Source organism: Budorcas taxicolor, chromosome 5 (assembly GCF_023091745.1).
Source record: "Budorcas taxicolor isolate Tak-1 chromosome 5, Takin1.1, whole genome shotgun sequence".
NCBI lineage: Eukaryota > Metazoa > Chordata > Mammalia > Artiodactyla > Bovidae > Budorcas > Budorcas taxicolor.
Window position 1 is genome coordinate 138,792,452 of NC_068914.1, and position 22,046 is coordinate 138,814,497.

At 42.8% G+C, this 22,046-nt stretch overlaps 1 protein-coding gene across 1 annotated transcript in view; it reads left to right on the forward strand.

Annotated features, from left to right (window-relative positions):
• The window catches only part of GUCY2C (guanylate cyclase 2C), a 65,974-nt gene that overhangs the window by 27,887 nt on the left and 16,041 nt on the right, over nt 1–22,046 (forward strand). The window contains exons 11-19 of the mRNA XM_052640866.1: nt 4,860–4,941; nt 5,947–6,052; nt 10,388–10,450; nt 11,082–11,153; nt 11,612–11,716; nt 14,761–14,847; nt 15,996–16,128; nt 18,761–18,898; nt 20,148–20,236. Of these exons, the coding sequence (XP_052496826.1) occupies nt 4,860–4,941; nt 5,947–6,052; nt 10,388–10,450; nt 11,082–11,153; nt 11,612–11,716; nt 14,761–14,847; nt 15,996–16,128; nt 18,761–18,898; nt 20,148–20,236 (875 nt within the window). The remainder of the gene's footprint in view (nt 1–4,859; nt 4,942–5,946; nt 6,053–10,387; nt 10,451–11,081; nt 11,154–11,611; nt 11,717–14,760; nt 14,848–15,995; nt 16,129–18,760; nt 18,899–20,147; nt 20,237–22,046) is intronic.

Genomic DNA, 22,046 nt, shown 5'->3' on the forward strand with positions numbered 1-22,046 from the left:
GCTTCTTGCTTCCCGCAGGTGTAAGATGAAGATGTTCATGTCTCTATGCTTCCTTCTACCTCCTTCTCACCTCCCAAATTCTCCTGTATTTTTCTTTTATTTGTCAGGGCTGATAATATTTATTTGCTAGCCATAAGAAGACTTCTGTCATTTACCTGTAGGTTGATTCTTTAAATAGAAAATCATTAAATATTTTCAGTATTATTATTTTTATAAGGCCCAATAGCGTGTCAGAATAACATTTCTCTGTATAGCTCCAATGTCTCTCATGGATTTTTTAAATGCCATATTCTCAAAATATTTTACAGTTTTATTTTTAGACACCTTCCTTGAACATTTATCCTTACAATTTGACTCTCTCTCGTATTTTTGCTGTAAGAAAAATACTGTCTTCTTCACCATATTGCTATTATCGTCTAGCTTCTTATACACTATCTGTTGCTTGGAGTCCATCCCATTTCTTCTTCTTGAACCCTCTACCTGCTGAATAGAATAGGAAGTTAGAGGATTCAAGAGGCAGCCTGTGAGGCATGTGTGAACAATGACCTTCTTGTACAGTTTCATTATTGTTGTTCTTCTCACTCTAGTCCTCTGCCCATGCAGAACTCAGCTTCAATGCTTCGTTGGGTTCAATCCACATTTTCCTAAATTTACTTACTCTTCTGTGAATCTCTCAAACTCCTCCATCTATACAGCTTCACCTACATACTGAAAAATCAAATTCCTTACACTTCCCATTGACCTTATACTTCCCTCAGTGACCAGGTTGAGTGTGGAAAGGACCAGTGGGCAACACTATCATTTACTGTGCATTCCACACTGACCTACTTTACCTCTGATTTGTTCTCTGAATGGAAAACCAGTTGTCAGTTTCTTCTTTATGAATCCTCCTTAAGGATATCAGTTTCAAAGACATCAGATAGTCTTCCCATCCAGATTCTGTTCTGGATCTAACATTCGATGATTCCCATAAGAAAGTGTCAGTCACTCAGCGGTTCCAACTCTTTGCGACCCCATGGACTGTAGCCCACCAGGCTCCTCTGTCCCTGGCATTCTCCAGGCAAGAATACTAGAGTGGGTTGCCATTCCCATCTCCAGTAGTTCTTCCTGACCCAGGGATCAAACCCTGGTCTCCTGCATTGCAGGAAGATTCTTTACCATCTGAGCCACCAGTGAAGCACTCCCATAAGAAAAAAGATGTATAAACTATAAGGGTAACTGAAATAATACCACTTTGGAGGCACATTCCAAACAATTTTCTTCAGAGAACAAAAACGCAGCATCTCTATTACCAATGAAGAGATTAAAAAAGAAGGATATCTTTTCCAAATTTAATTTTTTTAATTAATTTTCATTTTTCACTCAGTTCAGTTCAGTTGCTCAGTTGTGTCTGACTCTTTGTGACCCCATGGATTGCAGCATGCCAGGCTTCCCTGTCCATGACCAACTCCCAGAGCTTACTCAAACTCATGTCCATCAAGTCAGTGATGCCATCCAACCTTCTCACCCTCTGTTGTCCCCTTCTCCTCCCACCTTTAGTCTTTCCCAGCATCAGGGTCTTTTCAAGTGAGTTAGTTCTTCGCATCAAGTGGCCAAATTATTGGAGTTTCAGCTTTAGCATCAGTCCTTCCAATGAATAGTCAGGACTGATTTCCTTTAGTATGGACTGGTTGGATCTCCTTGCAGTCCAAGGGACTTTCAAGAGTCTTTTCTAACACCACAGTTCAAAAACATCAATTCTTTGGAGCTCAGCTTTCTTTATAGTCCAACTCTTATATCCATGCATGACTATTGGAAAAACCATAGCTTTGACTAGACGGACATTTGTTGCAAAGTAATGTCTCTGCTTTTTAATATGCTGTTAGGTTGGTCATAGCTTTTGTTCCAAGGAGCAAGCATCTTTTAATTTTATGGCTGCAATCACCATCTGCAGCGATTTTGGAGCCCAAGAAAATAAAGTCAGCCACTGTTTCCATTGTTTCCCCATCTGTTTGCCAGGAAGTGATGGGACCGGATGCCATGATCTTAGTTTTCTGAATGTTGAGTTTTAAGCCAGCTTTTTCACTCTCCTCTTTCACTTTCATCAAGAGGCTCTTTAGTTCTTCTTCACTTTCTGCCGTAAGGGTGGTGTCATCTGCATTTCTGAGGTTATTGATACTTCTCCATTCTATCTTGATTCCAGCTTGTACTTCATTCAGCCTGGCATTTCACATATGTACTCTGCGTATAAGTTAAATAAGCAGGGTGACAATATACAGCCTTGACCTACTCCTTTCCCAATGTGGAACCAGTCTGTTGTTCCATGTCCAGTTCTAATTGTTGCTTCTTGACATGCATACAGATTTCTCAGGAGGCAGGTCAGGTGGTCTGGTATTTCCATCTCTTTCAGAATTTTCCACAGTTTGTTGTGATCCACATAGTCAAGGCTTTGGCATAGTCAATAAAGCAGAAGTAGATATTTTTCTGGAACCCTCTTGCTTTTTTGATGATTCAGCAGAAGTTGGCAATGTGATCTCCAGTTCCTCTGCCTTTTCTAAATCCAACTTGAACACCTGGAAGTTCAAGTACTGTTGAAGCCTGGCTTGGAGAATTTTGAGCATCACTTTGCTAGCATGTGAGATGAGTCCAATTGTGCAATAGTTTGAGCATTACCTTTCTTTGGAATTGGAATGAACACTGACCTTTTCCAGTCCTGTGACCACTGCTGAGTTTTCCAAATTTGCTGGCATATTGAGTGCAGCACTTTCACAGCATCATCTTTTAGGATTTGAAATAGCTCAACTGGAATTCCATCACCTCCACTAGCTTTGTTCATGGTGATGCTTCCTAAGGCCCACTTGACTTCACATTCCAGGATGTCTGGCTCTAGGTGAGTGATCACACCATCATGGTTATCTGGGTCATGAAGATCTTTTTTGTACAGTTCTTCTGTGTATTCTTGCCACCTCTTCTTAATATCTTCTGCTTCTGTTAGGTCCATACCATTTCTGTCCTTTATTGAGCCCATGTTTGCATAAAATGTTCCCTTGATATCTCTAATTTTCTTGAAGAGATCTGTAGTCTTTCCCATTCTATTGTTTTCCTCTATTTCTTTACGTTGATCGTTAAAGAAGGTTTTCTTATCTCTCCTTGCTATTCTTTGCAACTCTGCATTCAAACGGGTATATCTTTCCTTTTCTCTTTTGCCTTTAGCTTCTCTTCTTTTCTTAGCTATTTGTAAGAGCTCCTCAGGCAACCATTTTGTTTTTTGCATTTCTTTTTCTTGGGGATGGTCTTGATCCCTGCCTCAATGTCACAAACCTCCGTCCACAGTTCTTCAGGCACTCTATCAGACCTAATCCCTTGAATCTATTTGTCACTTCCAGTGTATGATTGTAAGGGATTTGATTTAGTTCATACCAGAATGGGGGCTTCCCTCATAGCTCAGTTGGTAAAGAGTCTGACTGCAATGCAGGGGACCTGGGTTCGATCCTTGGGTTGGGAAGATCCCCTGGAGAAGGAAATGGCAACCCACTCCAGTATTCTTGCCTGGAGAATCCCATGGACAGAGGAGCCTGGCAGGCTACCTTCTATGGGGTCGCAAGAGTCAGACACAACTGAGTGATTAAGTGCGCAGCTTGCATAGCTGAATGGTCTAGTGGTTTTCCCTACTTTCTTTAAGTCTGAATTTGGCAATAAGGAGTTCCTGACCTGAGAGCCACAGTCCACTCCTGGTCTTGTTTTTGCTGACTGTATAGAGCTTCTTCATCTTTGGCTGCAAAGAATAGAATCAGCCTGATTTTGGTGTTGACCATCTGGTGATGTCCATGTGTAGAGTCTTCTCTTGTGCTGTTGAAAGAGGGTGTTTGCCGTGACCAGTGCATTCTCTTGGCAAAACTCTGTTAGCCTTTGACTTTCTTCATTTTGTACTCCAAGGCCAAATTTGCCTGTTACTCCAGGTATGTCTTGACTTCCTACTTTTGAAGTATTTCCTACTCTTCAAAATTTTTCATTTTTAATTGGATGATAATCTCTTTACAATGCTGAATTGGTTTCTGCCACACAACAAAGTGAATCAGCCATAAGCACACGTATGTCCCGTCCCTCTTGAACCTGCTCCTCACCCCCGACCCCAACCCACCCCTAAAGTTAATTTTTATTTTATACTGGAATATAGTTGACTTGCAATATTGTGTTATTTTCAGGTGTACGGTAAGATGATTCAGTTTGCGCATACATATGTCCATTCTTCTTCAGATTCTTCACCCATGTAGGTTATTACAGAACATTGAGTAGAGTTCCCTGTGTTACACTGTAGGTCCTTGTTGATTGTCTATTTTATATGTAGTATTGTGTATATGTTCATTCTCATTTATCCTCCCTCCCACCTTTCCCCTTTGGTAACTGTAAGTTTGCTTTCTAGGTCTGTGAGTCTGTTTCTAGTTTGTAAATAAGTTCATTTGTATCATTAAAAAATTTTTTTTCTCAAGATCATATTGATGTGGACCATTTTTAAAGTCTTTACTGAATTTTTTAATATATTACTTCAGTTCTATGTTTTGGTTTTTTGGCCACGAGGCATATGGGATCTTAGCTCTCCGACCAGGGATCAAACCCACAACCCCTATATTGGAAGGTGAAGTCTTCCATTTCACCACTGAGTCACTAGGGAAGTCCATGTATCATTTTGGTTTTTTTTAGATTACAAATACAAGTGTTAACATATGACATTTGCTTTTCTCTAAGAAACAGATATCTTAAAAGATCTCTCCTTTTCCACTTGCTGAAATTATCGTATACAACTAGAATCTTGTGAAATGCATTTGTTCTCTTTTCAGGGATCCTTCCTAGTATAGTTTTCCCTGTCTTTTCTGCCACAGGCCCTCAAATCCTGATGATTGCCGTCTTCACGCTCGCGGGAACGGTGGTCCTGCTGCTTCTCATTGCTCTCCTGGTGCTCAGGTACCTGCCGGCTCACCTGCGGTGCTCATCTCTCAGGTGGAGGGGTGGGTGATGCCTGTTGATAGTATACATTCAGGCATCTGATGCCTGTTGGTAGTATACATTCACAGGAAGGTCTCTGGACAGAGCTAAGATTATAAAGGCATTCTGCATCAAAAAGTCTATCTAGGGCAGAATACTACTGAGTGGATGAGTTAGAGCTTGCCATCAGAGACATGCATGTGTGTGTGCTAAGTTGCTTCAGTCGTGTCTGACTCTTTGCGTGCCTGTGGACTGTAGCCCACCAGGCTCCTCTGTCCGTGGGTTTCTCCAGGCAGGCATACTGGAGTGGGTTGCCATGCCCTCCTCCAGGGAGTCTTCCTGAGACACATGAACTCAAATCTCATAATCTCAAATCTCTGAGACTAACCAGTTGTGTGATCTTAACTGTGTTATTAGCAATTTAAACATGTTACTTGGCTTCAGCATCCTCATCTGAACTGTTGTGGGGAATTGAAATAAACTCTGTATAATGACCATAGAATTGGCATTCTGTAGGTGGAAATAGCTATTTCTGCTCTTTTATTAATACATTATGGAAAATTCCAAAGCTGCTCTATTACATCCTTTCAGGCTGAAGAGGCTTTGTTGTTTAGTTAAGTATTGTTGTCTTTGTTAAGTATTTAAATATTGTTGTTGTTGTTAAGTATTTGGTTAAGTATTACATACTTTCAGGCTGAAGAGGCTTTGTTGTTAAGTCCTGACTGAATCTTTTTGCAACCCCGTGGACTTTCCAGGCGAGAATACTGGAGTAGGTTGCATGTTCTCTTCCAGGGGATCTTCCCAACCCAGGAATCAAACCTGAGTCTCCCATATTTCCTGCATTGCAGGCAGATTCTTTATCTGCTGGGCCATCAGGGAAGCCCCCCCAATCAGAGCTCTAGATGTCAACTAATGGTCAGAAATGGAATGGCATAATGAAAGAGCATAATAAAAGCCTGTGGGCTGGTTGTGTTCCTTTCACAGAAAATATAAGAGAGAACACGCGCTTCGTCAGAAGAAGTGGTCCCACATTCCTCCTGAAGATATCTTTCCTCTGGAGTCCAACGAGACCAACCACGTTAGCCTAAAGGTAAGGTGTCCCTGACCTGGGGAAGAATGTGTGGGCTCGCTCACCTCCCCAGGGATCTGAGGAGACTTTGGTCCATGGTACGGAACGTGCCAGGCAGGGTCATTCATTTCAGAATCCAAGACCTAGATGTTAGAATTCTCAGCTTCCTGCCTTTCCCTTGATTCTTCATGGTGCTACTTGATCCAGTGAACACTTTGGTGGAGGCTGTGGTACGGAGAAGGCAATGGCACCCCACTCCAGTACTCTTGCCTGGAAAATCCCATGGATGGAGGAGCCTGGTGGGCTGCAGTCCATGGGGTTGCGAAGAGTCGGGCACGACTGAGCGACTTCACTTTCACTTTTCACTTTCATGCATTGGAGAAGGAAATGGCAACCCACTCCAGTGTTCTTGCCTGGAGAATCCCAGGGACGGGGGAGCCTGGTGGGCTGCCGTCTATGGGGTCGCACAGAGTTGGACACGACTGAAGCGACTTAGCGGCAGCAGCAGCAGCAGTGGTATGGTGTGTTACTCATTTTTTGCATGTGACCCAGAAGAGGAGTGCAGAGAGGGAGGATTTGTCATGGAAGGGATGTAGGAATGGGTAGGGCATCTGAGTTCCCCTAAACCTGGGGGAACTACTCTCTCACACTCAGGACATGGGACTTACTTTCTCACTGCTGAAGAAAGAATCCTTTGCCCACACTTTTGCGCTCAGCCAGGAAGGCTCAGCAGCCACCAGCAATATTGCCTCCCATGGGCCGCGGTTAATTCAGGACCCGTGTGGCCTTATCTCCTCCTCACCAGGACCTCAGGAGATGAACTTTATCATCCTAACTTTGCTGATGAGGAAAATGAAGGACAAAGAGTCAAGCAGCGGGTCCGGGTCACACACACTAGTGAGTCAGGTTCCTGCAGATGTAACCTGCCAGCTCTTCTGAGCATTTCTCATGTGCCCGATGCCTGGACCTGTTTCATTGTTTCTGAGCCCTTTGAGGCAACGGGACTAGAATTTCAAGAACGGGCCACAATCTGAGCCCACCCTGTGTAAGTGTGACACTAACACTTAACCATCAGAGGTTTTTTGGGTTTTTATCGGATTTTAATTTATTTTTGACCGCCCTGGGTCTTCGTTGCTGCTCGCAGGCAATAAAGCCCGTGATTCATTGCAGCGAGTGAGGGCTACCTTCTAGTTGCGGTGCTCCGGCTTCTCGCTGCGGTGGCTTCTCTTGTTACCGAGCACAGGCTCTCAGGCACAGGCTCAGCAGTTGGGGCACCCAGGCTTAGTCGCTCCATGGCGTGTGAGATCCTCCCAGACCAGGCATCAAACCCCTGTTCCCTGCATTGGCAGGGCAGATTCTCAGCTACCGGACCACCAGGGAAATCCCAGAGGTTTTATACCAAAGCAAACTAGGGGGAGGTGGAGTCCCAGAACCTCCACATGAAGGAATGAGAGGGGTCCCTCGGAATAGGGCCAAGCCGACAGGGCAGTGTGACTTGAGACACCTCCCTCCTTAGAATCAGCAAAAATGAAATTGCCACATGAGTCAGGTTTGTGTTTAGAGCCTTTGCACCACCTCTCTGGGCATCCCACCCCAAGTCCTGCACACGGCACTCTAGTGGCTCAGATCCCCTCATGGCTGAGCGAGGACTAGGCCTCCCTTTCCTCCAGAAACGGTCCATGCACCAAAGTAACACTCCTGTTTCATCCTGAGCCACAGAAATAAAAATGCTATTGACAAAGACCAGGAACTTCCGCAGCAGTCCAGCGGCTGGGACTCCACACTTCCACTGCAGTGGGCACAGGTTTGGGTCCTGGTCAGGAAACTAAGATTCCCCCATGCTTTGCAGCGTGACCAAAAAAATAAATGATTTTTTAAAAATTTTAAAATTAAGAAAAGATCAATCTATCTCTGGCATGTGTCAGGAAGAAATCAATGAATACTCTTTTTGAAAATCCAATAATCTTACAGTCATTTACATTTCACATTGCATCTTTCCATTTGATTCTCATCAAAACCTATGACTGTAATTGTAAACGATTGTAAGATCGTTGGATTTTCAGAGAGAGAATTTATCGACCTGAATGACTTAGTGACAGTACCCTAGGAAGGGAGGAGGAGACCTCTAGAAGGAGAGAGCGGGCCCCGTCTCTGGTGTGACTCCAGTTTGGGCTCCCACCCACTTCTGCCCAGGTCCCACCACGGCTCCACCCCTCGCAAGCCTCCCCCACCGCCTCAGAACCCTGTACTACACTTTGTTCTTTTGAGTTAAGCCTAAAACATCATGTTGCTGTGTGTTTTGTTAAAATGTAAATACTCCTAAAAGTATAACTCATCTACCACTTGTTGTAAATGACAGAATTTTTATGAGTTAATTCATCATTAGCCGCTCACCTGGTTAAGGAGGAGGTCTTTGGGACAAGTCGCCATGAGGAGGAAGGTTAGAAGTGATTCAGAGCATGGGGAGTCGCTGTTATGCCGAGTTACAGAGCAGCTGGGGAGCAGGCGACCAGGGATTAGCTGTAAGAAGAGGTTTTCCCCTGCTGAGAATCAGATAGGACCAGAAGAAGACCCACAGGGATCGACCCGTCAGTGAGAGGGGAAAATGCCACATGACTGGACAGGCAGTGGTTCAAGCTCTGGGTAAGGAAGCAAGACTCAGGGGCGAGAGGATGAAGAGCGTATCCGAGGCTAGAATGGAGAGGGTCAGCAAACCAAGGCAGCCAGAGGGAGAGATGTCAGCAAAGTTCGAGGGGAGGGCAGCAGACAGAAAATAATGATCAAGAGGATTCATTTGAGGATAAAACACCTTTGCTTGTAAGAAAGTGTCACCACCTTGGTCTCATTTGATCCCTAAGTATCCCTGTAAGTTCAGTTCAGTTCAGTTCAGTCACTCAGTCGTGTCCAACTCTCTGCGACCCCATGAATTGCAGCACGCCAGGCCTCCCTGTCCATCACCAACTCCCAGAGTTCACTCAGACTCACGTCCATCGAGTCTGTGATGCCATCCAGCCATCTCATCCTTGGTCGTCCTCTTCTGCTCCTGTTCCCAATCCCTCCCAGCATCAGAGTCTTTTCCAATGAGTCAACTCTTTGCATGAGGTGGCCAAAGTACTGGAGTTTCAGCTTTAGCATCATTTCTTCCAAAGAACACCCAGGGCTGATCTCCTTCAGAATGGACTGGTTGGATCTCCTTGCAGTCCAAGGGACTCTCAAGAGTCTTCCTTTTAGGATTGCCCAAATAAGGGACTAAGGTTCAAATGGTTTAAATGACGCAATCAAGGCTTGAGAGGGTAAAAAGAACACTAGACGAGAAGTCATACTCAGGTTCCGTAGGTTCTCGGGTGACCCATGGTGCCATGTAACCCTTTGTACCCCACAAATAAAATGAGAAACAGAAGGGCAGACAAGTGACGTTTATTAATCTGCGCTGTGCCAGGCGTCATGCATGGAATTGGATATTACTTATTTCACTCACATTGTCAAAACGTCCCTATGAGGTAACTTTTAACAAATAAAATACATCACAGGTTGTTATGAGAATTGAGTGGAAAGATGCAGTGGTTCATAATCTTTTCTGCCTTTCAAGTAGCAGACCAAGAGCCATATCTAGCCTGCAAGGGTGTGTGTGTGTGTGTGTGTGTGTGTGTGTGTGTGTGTTTTGTGTTTTGGTCAATATTTAACTTCTTTTAAAATTAATTACTGGGATTTCCTTGATGGTCCAGGGGCTAAGACTCCGCGCTCCCAATACGAGGGGCCCAGGTTCAATACCCGGCCAGAGAGCTAGATCCCACAGGCCACACCTAGAACTAGACCCCACATGCTGCAACTAAGACCCAGCACCGCCAAATAAATTACTGGCTTCTATTGACAAACCAGCTGATCTTGCAACTCCAGGCTGAACCCCGAGCTGATGCGGCTGCCTCCTTAAGCCCCAGCAAGGAGTCCTCACTTGCACTGCTACTTGGGCCCTGAGGCATGAGTTCACAATTCAGATGCCAAACATGATTCCCTGAGAACATCTATCTGTAGCTACAGGCGATGGTTCCCAATAGTCTGGGGGGCTGGGCGGGAAGGAAGCAAAGGAGGTCTCTGGCTGAAACAGGCTACAAGAAGAAGCGGGGAGAAAACCCAGAATTAAGGGTGTGGCTGGTGGATACTTGGAAAGAAGGTACCATTGGAGGGGGGAGGTGAGCATGAGAGGGGACACAGGACAATAATAACTGTTTTTCTGAGCCTGCCTGGCATGCTGTGAATCAACTGCAGTAGACTCAGGCAGAGTCTCTCAGCCTTTGACCGGCAGGTGGGGAGCCAAGACGTGGAGCCTCTGGAATAATTAGCTTGTTCTTGTGCCAGATCGATGAGGACAAGAGGCGAGACACAATCCAGAGACTGCGACAGTGCAAATACGACAAAAAGGTGACTAGTCTCCTCTGCTTTTCTGAACTCTCAATCAGGGATACGTGCTGGGCCTTCTGACTCACTGTGGCCCCAGCTCTGATGTCGGCGGTGTGATGGCCCGGATTCCGGGGCTGACCCAAGGGATGCTGTTAGAGCCTTTCACGGGGCTGGGCAGGGCTTCTGCTTCACCACTTACAATATTCACAAGTGCTGGGTCTACTGAAGAAAAAATAAAATTTTTAAGAGGGGGAGAGTGTAGGAAGGAAAAGGAAAAATAATAGATTCAGAGCAGTCCAGGCAACCCTGTATTGTATTTTGAATCACTGCAGTGGGGATGTGACAATCCCATAGCAGGGTTTTGTATCTTCCTTTCTTCCTTCTTCCTTCCTTTCTCCCCTCCTTCCTCCTTCCCTCCTTTCTTTCCTCCCTTCCTTCCTCCTTTTTTCACTTAATCATTTTAAAGCAACATTCTCATATGAGCCTACCACATCCCAGGCACTAGGCACCAAGGATATAAACAGCAGTAAAAGAAAGTTACCGCTTTCAAAAGCTTACAGTAGAGTGGGAAGGTAGTCGTGTGAGCAGATGATTATAACATGCATTTGGCGGTCATGCTGCACTCTCTCCTTAACTCAACTGATCTTTGCAGCGAGTGATTCTAAAAGATCTCAAGCACAATGATGGCAACTTCACTGAGAAACAGAAGATAGAATTGAACAAGGTATGCTTACTTAAAACCTTTAAGTGAGAAATAACTTTACTCCGTTTTCCCCAAGCACTGAGGTCCCTGGTGGAGCAAGGTGTTATTAGGGAGTCCTGACAGAGAAGCCCGCAGACCAGGAATGGGTGACCATACTTCTTGTTGAAAATTCTCCCCCCAAACTTTGTCAAAGATGTTTGATGGTACAGAACATGCTGGCATGTCCTAGAAAGTGGTCCTGATGTGATGGGAGAGTAGTCAAAGGTTTATATTCAGGTCCTCTTGCAGACAAAAGAAAGCCCATGAGGTCAGATTAATGCCAAGTGCAGGAGACACGTTGATGCTTCATTGTATCAAGAGCAGTAGTATATCTTCCCAGCGATCTGAGACACGGCATGTTTTATTAGTATATTGTTAGTTTTTAATCAGGTGCTCTTTTCTGCCTGAGCTGCTTTGTAAATGAGTGTGCTATGTCTTAGTTGCTTCAGATTGACTATTACAACCTAACCAAGTTCTACGGCACGGTGAAGCTTGATTCCATGATCTTTGGGGTGATTGAGTACTGCGAGAGAGGATCCCTCCGGGTAAGGAACCAGAATCATTTCCAATTTCCTAACCAGCCAACCATATACCAAAAAAAAAAAAAAAACGTGTAGTAGAAATTTTAAATACTCACTCAGTGAAATAATAACAGCAGAGAGTTATTAGGAAAAATATATGGGCCCATATGCTTATCAAACTAGATCACTCAGATTTTGTCCATTTATCCCTATTATATCATTATAAGTGAAATGAAAGTCACTCAGTCGTGTCCAACTCTTTGGGACCCTATGGACTGTAGTCTGCCAGGCTCCTCTGTCCATGGAATTCTCTAGGCCAGAATACTGGAATGGGTAGCAGTTCCCTTCTCCAGGGGATCTTCCCAACCTAGGGATCGAACCCAGGACTCTCACATTGCAGGCGGATTCTTTACCAGCTGAACTACCAGGGAAGCCCAAGAATGCCTATCCCTTCTCCAGGGCATCTTCTTGACCCAGGAATTGAACTGGGGTCTCCTGCATTGCAGGCGGATTCTTTACCAGCTGAGCTAACTAGCTAAAAAATATTCAGGAGTGTAGACTTGAAAAAACTGCTGTACTTCAAAAAATGCTGACATTCTATCTTACTGTGAATGAGTAGTCTAAATCCCCCATCTACCATGGATTAAAACATTCATGTTGGTAAAACATTGGTAAGAGTGAGACTACTCATATGTTTAGAATATAAATTTTTTTGAATGAAATCACCAACAGGTGAGACTTTGAAATATATTCTTTTATAAAAGAAATAAAAAAGATTTCCTTTCTTAATTTTATAGTTTGATGATTATTATATGAAGATGTGTTTTTGCTCTTTTGTGAGATTATTTAAATCATGTTTCCCCTTTTGATTTTTTTTCACCATATTCACTAAGTTCTCTAACTTATACGAAATTTGGCAGAGTGTTCTTTTTCTCACAAAAAATTTAATAAAATTCTGTGTATGTAAAAAAAAAAGAAAAAACAGAACAAATGCGGAAATGTGGAAAAGTGATTGCCTCTCCATTCATTTTATTTTATTTGCATATTTGTTTCTGTATTAAGAGAAAACTGGATGGTTATTAGAAAAAAAATGTAGATTTAAAAATGTATGTATGGCATAAACTCAAATGTATCCTCAAGGAAAAAAAAATCATAGCCCTAAATGCTGTTCTCTCTTTTAAAAAATAATCTAAATATTCAATGCAAAGTTTAGAATAACTATGGCCTAAAGGAAAGGAAACCACAATTCAATTGTTATAAAACTGATAAAATTTTAAAGTGCATTCTTGAGTTGTTTATTTTTTAAAAACTGTAAAATACACAAGCCTCTTATACTTCTAATTAAATCTTTAAAGCAAGCATAAAAATAAAATGAAAATTAAAAAGCTATGAAAAAGATGCTTTCAATTATGAAAGAATATATCATGACTATTAAATTATAAAGTCTAAAAAAGGGAAAAATTTCAGAAACAATATAATTATGAAAACTTGACTCAAGAAGTAAAAACTTAAGGAAGTCAATAATGGTAGAAGACATTAACATTTTCATTACAAAGAAAACCAGATTCAGTTTAATTTTTCTAAACTTCAATGAATAATTCTCATTGTCTATATAAACACTGCTCTAAAGTTAAAGAAACACATGAACATCTTCTAAATTCATTTAACATTCAACAAGGCTAACATAAAGTTGATACTAAAATGTGATTAAATACTAATGTCATTTATCAATATAAATGAAAAAATTATAAACACAATACAGGTAACTCTAAGCCAAGTCATATATGAAAAGCATAATACAGTTAGATATGGTTAGTTTTATGAATGGAAAATATATTATTCTAATGCATCATATCAAATGGTCTTTGGAGAAAGGCTATATATAAGATCATTTTAATTGGTGCTGAAAATGTTCATTTAAATTGCTGCTGATACAATAAAATAAACACACATTCCTAATAATAATAATTTCAAGTCTCTCAAAGTTAGAAATACTTTCCATATGAGGGCTAGACCATATCTGAATCATTTGGTTTCAACGTGACAAAAAATTTAGATACACCAGTAAGTGAAGATTATCACAGAGGACATTTTCATAGGGAGAAGAGATAATAAATAAACAAAAGCCACATATCAGGTGCTAAGGGAAGAGTCTGTCTGCTCATAACTCCCCTCCCTTAAACTGACTGGTTACCCACCGCTTCAGCAACCTCATCTGAAACAACCAGTGACTTTGGGCCCTTGGTTGGAAATTACTGGTACAGTACCTAAGTTAAAACTGGGCTTTTTCCCCAGAAGAAATTGTTGTTAGGTTTTCAGTTAGGGTCCTGCCTAGAGTTTTACTGTGAAGAATTAGCTTAGTTTAAATACCCTGTATCTTGATAGAACCATCATCATGTTAATACTGTGAGTTCAAAACTCTAGGTCATACAGTTAACGCAAAAATTCAAGAGCTCTGTCTTAATGACAGAGGACTTAATAAACGGACGGAACCCTTAGAGCTATTAAACCAATTGATGCAATTGGTCTTGTAAGTAAAAATGAAATCCTAGCTAAAGGGATTTCCTGATAGCAATTCCTTGTTGGAAAACACTAGTGTAATTTTGATGATACAGAGCCTGCAAGCCAGGCACTTGTGAATCAGGCTCACCAGCCCACTCTCCTGGCAGGTACCTGCTCATTCCTTTACCTCTGTCTGGTGAAAAACCAGGATTTGGGATCTGTGGGCATCTCGTGCTCATCTCCTTGTGATAAAGAACCACCCAGTGTTTCTTAGAGAGAAAAGAAACATATGTTCAAGAAAACCTGGACAGTGGAGTTCCAGCTTGTTCCTGAGCCCAAGCACTCATTATTGGAACTTCCCTGGTGGTCCAATATTAATACTTCACGCTTCTACCACAGGGGGCGTGGGTTCAATCCCTGGTTGGGCAACTAAGATCCCACATGCCTCGGGGTGTGATCAACATGTTAAAAAATAAAAAACAAAAGATCATTATTTGCCTGTTAGAATCGCTCCACAGTGGTATCCTTTAGACAACTCATCTTCCTTTTCTTTTTCTCCTGCTCAGGAAGTTTTAAATGACACAATTTCTTACCCTGATGGAACATTCATGGACTGGGAGTTTAAGATCTCTGTCTTGTATGACATTGCTAAGGTAAGAGACCCACAGACATGAAAGATATTTATGAAAGTTAAATCTGGAAAACAGACCTAGCCAGCTATCGCATTGGTTTCTTCATCTGTAAAACGATAACGAAAGAGTATCTACCTGTGTCATAGGATTTTTGTGAAGATTTTACGAAACAATACATGGGCTTTGTATAAGGCCTGACAAGCAAGTATTCAGTATATATATTGACTTATTATTTTTATTATTAAATTCTTTCTACACTGGGTTGCAGGCACACATTTTCATAGATTTGCTGGAAGTAAAAAAGAAAAAAATCACACAAAGTTTCAGGGAAGATAACTGAATCTTCACCTTAATGTAAGAGAAAATGTAAGGGCAGGCATTCATCTTGCATGAGGCAATAAAAAATTTGGACATGTATATTTCCTAGACATGCTATGAAAAGGAAGTGGATACCAGTAACTAGGGCCCCATTCAAGAATGAAGAAAAACCAGTCCCAAGAGTGAGCTATTTGATACAGTCTTAAATCACCTGAAAGACACATAGCATCGGAATCAGTTGGGGAAAAAAAAGTAGTACAATATCTTACTTGCCTCAGTTCACTCCCAGGACCAAGGCTGAACACTAGTGTCTGCAGTACCACCACCTCTGGCCGCCAGGGGGAGACACAACAGCCGAAAAAGAACTTTCAAAACCGAATGAAACATTCTGTTTCAAAATAGATCGAAAGCAATTAGATTTTAAGAAATAATCTAGCCTAACCTCTCCCTTCAGGAAGGCAAAGCCTTATTATTCGTATTATTTTCATATTCATATTGAGGTAGCAGAGAACCAAAGACATACCCAAGGTCACAGGCTGAATAAGTGGTAAACAAAAACACTAAAAAATAGGATCAATCTTTGCTTCATATTGTCTACAACTACTTAACCAGTCTTTAGACAGTTGCCTTTTACTGTGTCACCTAAATAACCTTCAAAACTGGATGCAGTACTTAGGCAAATATTAGGGCTTTAACAATATTTTATAAAGTTAATGGAGTTAAATTTAAAACTCGACGGTGATTCTATCCACATGCCGAAATGATTTCACCAAGTCACCTCTTTCCTGCAAAGGGCAGAGCAGCTGAGGAGTGTCATATCTCTTTGTTTTCCTGTATCTGAAAAACTACAGGGAATGTCATATCTGCACTCCAGTAAGACAGAAGTCCACGGCCGTCTAAAATCGACCAACTGCGTGGTGGACAGTAGAATGGTGGTGAAGATCACCGATTTTGGCTGCAATTCCATTTTGCCTCCAAGAAAAGGTCTGTCGTGAATGAAATTTTCACTAGTTTCCCACTTAAACACTTTTCTTTTTTAATTTTTGCACAAGTCCATGTAAAGTGCTCAGGAAACGGTGATACTGACCAGAAAAAACACTTCCGTAAGAGGCAGTAGCTGGCTCACTCCCCAGCATTGCCCCCTTCTCAGTGTTCAGTGTGTGCTTGTCAAGTTGAACAGATCTCCTCTGTGGGTTTCCTTCATCTGTGTGTCCCTTGATTCAAGGGAGAAATCACGAAGGAGCTATAGGCTTGTGGAGGCAGGACTGTGTGAAAAAATACAGAAAGTTAGAGCCGTAGGAGACCTCAGAAATCCCCTTATTGAACCCTCCTGTTTTATAGAAGACAGAACTAAAGCTCAGAAAGGCTAAGAGAATTGCCCAAAAAGATAGAGTATAAGACTGAAGACCCCTTTCCAAATTATAGACATCATTCGTTTATCTGTGATAATGATAAGAAATGATGATGCTTAGAAAACCTAAGTCTTATCGGTAAAATATATTGTTATGTATCCCTTTCAGGAGTGGTGATGGGAGTCAAAAAAAGTGATTTGTAAAGTATCAAGGGCTTTTCATGTTGAACGTTTGCCAGTTCTTTATTAGAACGCAGGGTTAAACAGCCTCAGAGGGCTAGGACCCATATATGCCTCAAAATACCACTAAATTTCTCAAAAACTAAATTCTACCTCTAATTCTATTTTTGCACTCCTTTTAGTTTTCCATAATGGACGAAAAATTACAATCCCGCACCCACTTCTTTAGCTATGTCAAGGACGCAAAGACATTGGACTAAATCCGGTTAGTGCTTATTGAGAACCTGCTGTGTGCCCAGGTTCATCGTGGAGTGAGCAGAGCCCCTTCATGAAATGACTCACCACGACACAAAATCAGATTAATTGCAGATCCAAGCCTACCCTCCCGAACATGCAGTTATATGAGCCTGTCTGTGGGGTCAGTTACCTGAAATCTTAGCATAAGTAGATTTACTTCCCTCTCCTACAAGCCCAACCATTAGGATCCATTTTTAATGAATCACTAGCCACATAAATTCACAAGACCTAAATCTGAAAATGCAGTGAACACTTGGATGGAAAGCCAAATGGGGAAAGTGTGCTTTATCATAAGCATCTCACTATACCTAAACACACGAATCTGTTGATTTATGTAATTGAAACTGCCGAAGGTAGAAATCTCAAGAAGTCTACAGGGAGCTAGGTGATCCTTAAAAACTCCCAAGGGATGTTGGAGAATAATTAATTGTATGCCCCCATTATTAAAAATAAGATATGTAGTGGGGGTCCCAAACCCAAGTGACTAGAAGAGCCAGACACAGGAGTGCTTCACTCTTGAAATGAACTTGATGGGAAGCACTAGTAATAGCTTGCACGCTAGTAAAATGTGAGTAAATCGTATGCTTTTTTTTTTTTTAAAGAATACCACAGGAACCGAAGAAAGCACATCTGTGTATTAGCTCACCTCATGGCTGCTACTATATCACATCTGGAAACTATCAGTGACTGTCTCTCTGTTTCAATGTGCTGTCTTTATTTTCTTTTAGTAAAAATACTGTTGTGGGTTGCCATTCACTTCTCCAGGGGATCTTTCCTACCCAGGGATTGAACCGGTGTCTCCTGCATTGCAGGCAGATTCATTACCGTCTGAACTACCTGGAAAGCCCATTATTTCCTTTTAGTAAATATACATAGATGGCGATTCACTGGTGGCTCAGTCAGTAAAGAATTCACCTGGAATGCAGGAGGCTCAGGTTCAATCCCCTGGAGAAGGGAATGGCTACCCACTCCAGTATTCTTGGCTGGAGAATCCCATGGACAGAGGAGCCTGGTGGGCTACAGTCCATTACATTGCAAAAGGGTCAGACATGACTTAGGGCCTAAACCACCACCACCAAACATATATATAGTAAATATATTTATATTTACTAAAAGAAATGTGTTTTATATTACATAAAATTTGTAAGTATATATTTATTAAATCTTTATATACATGTAGTGTTTTATATGGGCTTCCCAGGTGGCTTAGTGATAAAGAATCTGCCTGCAATGCTAGAGACCTGGGTTTGATTTCTGGGTCAGGAAGATCCCCTGGACAAGGAAATGGCAACCCATGCCGGTATCCTTGCCTGGGAGAGCCCATGGACAGAGGAGCCTGGTGGCCAGCAGTCCATGGGGGTCCCAAAGAGTCAGACATGACTGAGTGACTGAGCATGCATACAATGTTTTATATTACATTAAATATATAATTTTAAAATATTTATAAAGGCTTTCATAGGTTAATGCTGCATGTTCCATAAACTATTAAATCCTCGGCCTCTTACATTCTACTGAATTCACCCCACAAATATTTACTGAGCACTCCCTGTACCCTAGGCGCTGTTCTAGGTAGACCTTGAGGGTTTTCAGGACTATGACCCAGGCAGTTTTAGGGAAGGCATTCCATGTTTCCTACCCAGATCCTGGCATTACCTAGTCAGCTCGGAAGGCAAGTGTCTATTCTGCCCCCATCGCCAGCATTAGTGTGGTGGAGGGACTTAATAGTGCGTCGGGGATCTCTGGGCTACTCACCCCCTCAACGTTAAAGTCTCACTGCTGAACACACAGACTTGTGGACGGCCCCAGAGCATCTACGCGTAGCCAGCGTTTCGCAGAAAGGAGACGTGTACAGCTACGGCATCATTGCCCAGGAGATCATCCAGCGGAGAGAAACCTTCTACACACTCAGCTGTCGGGACCAGAAAGGTGAGGACCTTCTCTGGGAGCCAGCAGGAATTCTAGGCTGACCGAGACCCCAAGGTTTCTGTGACCACATCTCAGTCCCCTTGTCACCAAGAGCAGTGTCACTCCCGTGCTCTACACCGCACAGGGTGGGTGGAGGGATTCAATGACAGTATGAAATGTCAGAGGGCTCTGAAAAGCACAGGACAATACCCTACTGCCAGCCGCCGCCACTGTCAGCAATACTGAGTTAAAGAGCTGTGCCTTGAAATTTCCTGCTTCCCTTCTGATTCCATTAAGAAATATGCGTCTTTAACACCTGAACTAGATCACGAACAGGACCACATGCATCCTTGAAGTCTTACTAAGAGAATGCAGTAGTTTTGTCACATGTCCTCTTTTGATGTGTGTGTGTAGGGGGGGTTGTTGCTGTCGCTCAGTTGCTGTCATGTCTGACTCTTTGTGCCCCCCGTGGACTGCTGCACAAGCTTTCCCCATCCTCTACTGTCTCCCGGCGTTTGCTCAAGTTCATGTCCATTGAGTCGGTGATGCTATCCATCTCATGTGTGTATGTGTGTGTGTGTGTTGGGGGGGGGTAGCATAGTTTATTAAATTCTAGAAAGTTGATTTGGAGATTATACTGACTCCCCATGGAATATTAAACTTGACTATTCTTTTTTTAATTATTAAACCTTGTGTTTTGTATTGGAGTACAGCCGATTAACAACGTTGTGATAGTGTTAGGTGGACAGCAAAGTGACTAAGCCATGCATATCCATGTGTCCATTCTCCCCCAGACGCCCCTCCCATCCAGGCTGCCACGTAACACTGAGCAGAGTTCCCTGTGCTCTACAGTAGGTCCTCGTTAGGGGGAAGTGTTTCATTCCATTCGTCCAATTCTCGATTCACTGAGTGCTTCCTGTGCACCAGCTCTTACCAGTATGGAGGATGAAGGTAGCTGAAGGGTGTAGGGAGGACAGGCTAGCATCTCGGTCAGAAGAAATCTCCCTTAGACAGTGCTCTTTGAGTTAAGTTTTAAAGGGCTTGTAGCTTTAACTGAAGTACTCCCTGGGTGTAAGAGGGCCTAAGCCCCCTTGCCCTGGTGGCCCATCCATTCATTCACATCTGTTTGTTGAGTGCTAGCCTAGGCTTTGCCACATTCCCACCGGCTCCCCATCCAGGTCCAGGAACCCATTCAGAGTCTGGAGGCTGCTGCTAAAATTTCTTCACACTGCATTCTTTCTTGTAATTCGAATGGTTCTCATCCCATCAGAGAAGATTTTCAGAGTGGAGAATTCCAACGGAGTGAAACCCTTCCGCCCCGATCTGTTCCTGGAAACAGCAGAGGAAAAAGAGCTGGAAGTGAGTATGTCTCCCACATGAGTTTCCTTGGGGTTGCAGCAGCAAAGGAGCACAGACTTGGTGGATGAACACCAAGGAAATGTATCCACTTACTTACAGTTCTGGAGGCCAGAAGTCTGAAATGAGTTGTCAGAGGCCGTGCCTCCTCCAGAGGCTCTACGGGAGAATCCATTCCTCACTTCTCCCAGGAGCTTCTGGTGGCTTTTGACATGCCTTGGCTTGTGGCCACAAGACTCTAATCTCTGCCTCCAGGCCACATTCTCCATTTCTGTCTAATCTCCTATTTCTCTCCTGTATGAGGATACATGTGACTGTTGCTGTTACTTAGTTGCTGAGTCATGTCCAGTTCTTTGCGACCCCATGGACTGCAGAACGCCAGGCTTCCCTGTCCTTCACTGCTGTCTCCTGAAGTTTGCTGAAACTCATTCATGCCCATTGAGTCAGTGATACGATCTAACCATCTCATCCTCTGCCACGCTCTTCTTTTGTCCTCACTCTTTCCCAGAATCAGGGTCTTTTCCGATGAGCTGGCTCTTCACATCGGGTGGCCAAAGTACTGAAGTTTCAGTCCAGGGACTTCCCTGGTGGTTCACTGTTTAAGACTACGTATTTCCAATGCAGGAGGCCTGGTTCAGTCCCTTCTCAGGGAACTAAGATAACCACATACCATGGAGCCAAAAAGTTTTAAAAAATAAAATAAAATTGGGTTTTTAAAAAACCTTTTTGAAAAAGGATAATTCAGAATTATCTTCCCACTGCGAGCTCCTTAATCACACCTGCAAAGACCCTTTTTCCAAGTAAGGTAGCATTCACTGGTTCCAGGGGTTGGGACACATCCTTGGGAGCCATTATCAGCCTGTCATCCCCCCAACTCACAAAAGAGCTGCTCCAGCACACATCACGTTCTCAGTATTTAGGAGCTAGAAGAGCAGATGTCAGTGTGATACAGTTGTTAGGCTTATAAAACTGCCTCCTGACTATAAAATCAATATGCCAATATCTAGAAACAATAAAGAAATGTGCATTCACTCTATCTGTCCTCTGAAGAAAATGGAGACGCTCTGTATTTGCTTAATTGTTTTATAATCCCTCACAAAGGCCTTTAAGGACTGTGGAGAAAAAAAATCCTAATTTTTTCTTTAGAATTTTATCTGAGTGGCTATAATCCAACATATGGTAAGTAAATGTAAAAAAAAAAATATGGCTGTTGAAGAAAATTTTGTTAAACTTTTGTTCCTTGCAGGATAAAGATAAAAACATTTTGCTTCAGTTTGCAAGTGACCTGCTAGATGAGGTTTATGGTCAGACTCTACCGAGCATGAATGGGCCTTTTTTTATTTCTTTCTGTTTTTCAACAGGAAAGGCAGGTTGCACCCTAAGGTGTTCTGAGCTACATCCACTCCTATTTTGCCTTCCCCTCATCCCTTCCCTTCCTGCTGCTTTTCTGGATCCTGGAATTTCTCTTCACACATCAGCATCTCTCCTCCCAAACCCTCCTTTCTAGTCTGAGTATATCCTCCTGTTTAAAACAGCTTTCACCAAAGCCGCCTCCTTGTCCACTGACTTGTGCGGCTGGGTGGTTCTGGAATAGGAAATGAGGAATTGTCTTCTAGTAGCTGGTTCCAATAGAATACAGGTCTGAAACTCCCAAACTTGGCCTGAAGAGCATGTGCTGTTGACCGAGGAGCCTGGTGGGCTACGGTCCATGGGATTGCAGAGTCGGACTGGGCACGCATGCGCGCTGCATCAGCTCACTTGACGCTTCTGTCCCTTCCTCTAAGGCAGTCAGCCAGCGGATCGTTTTCCCGGG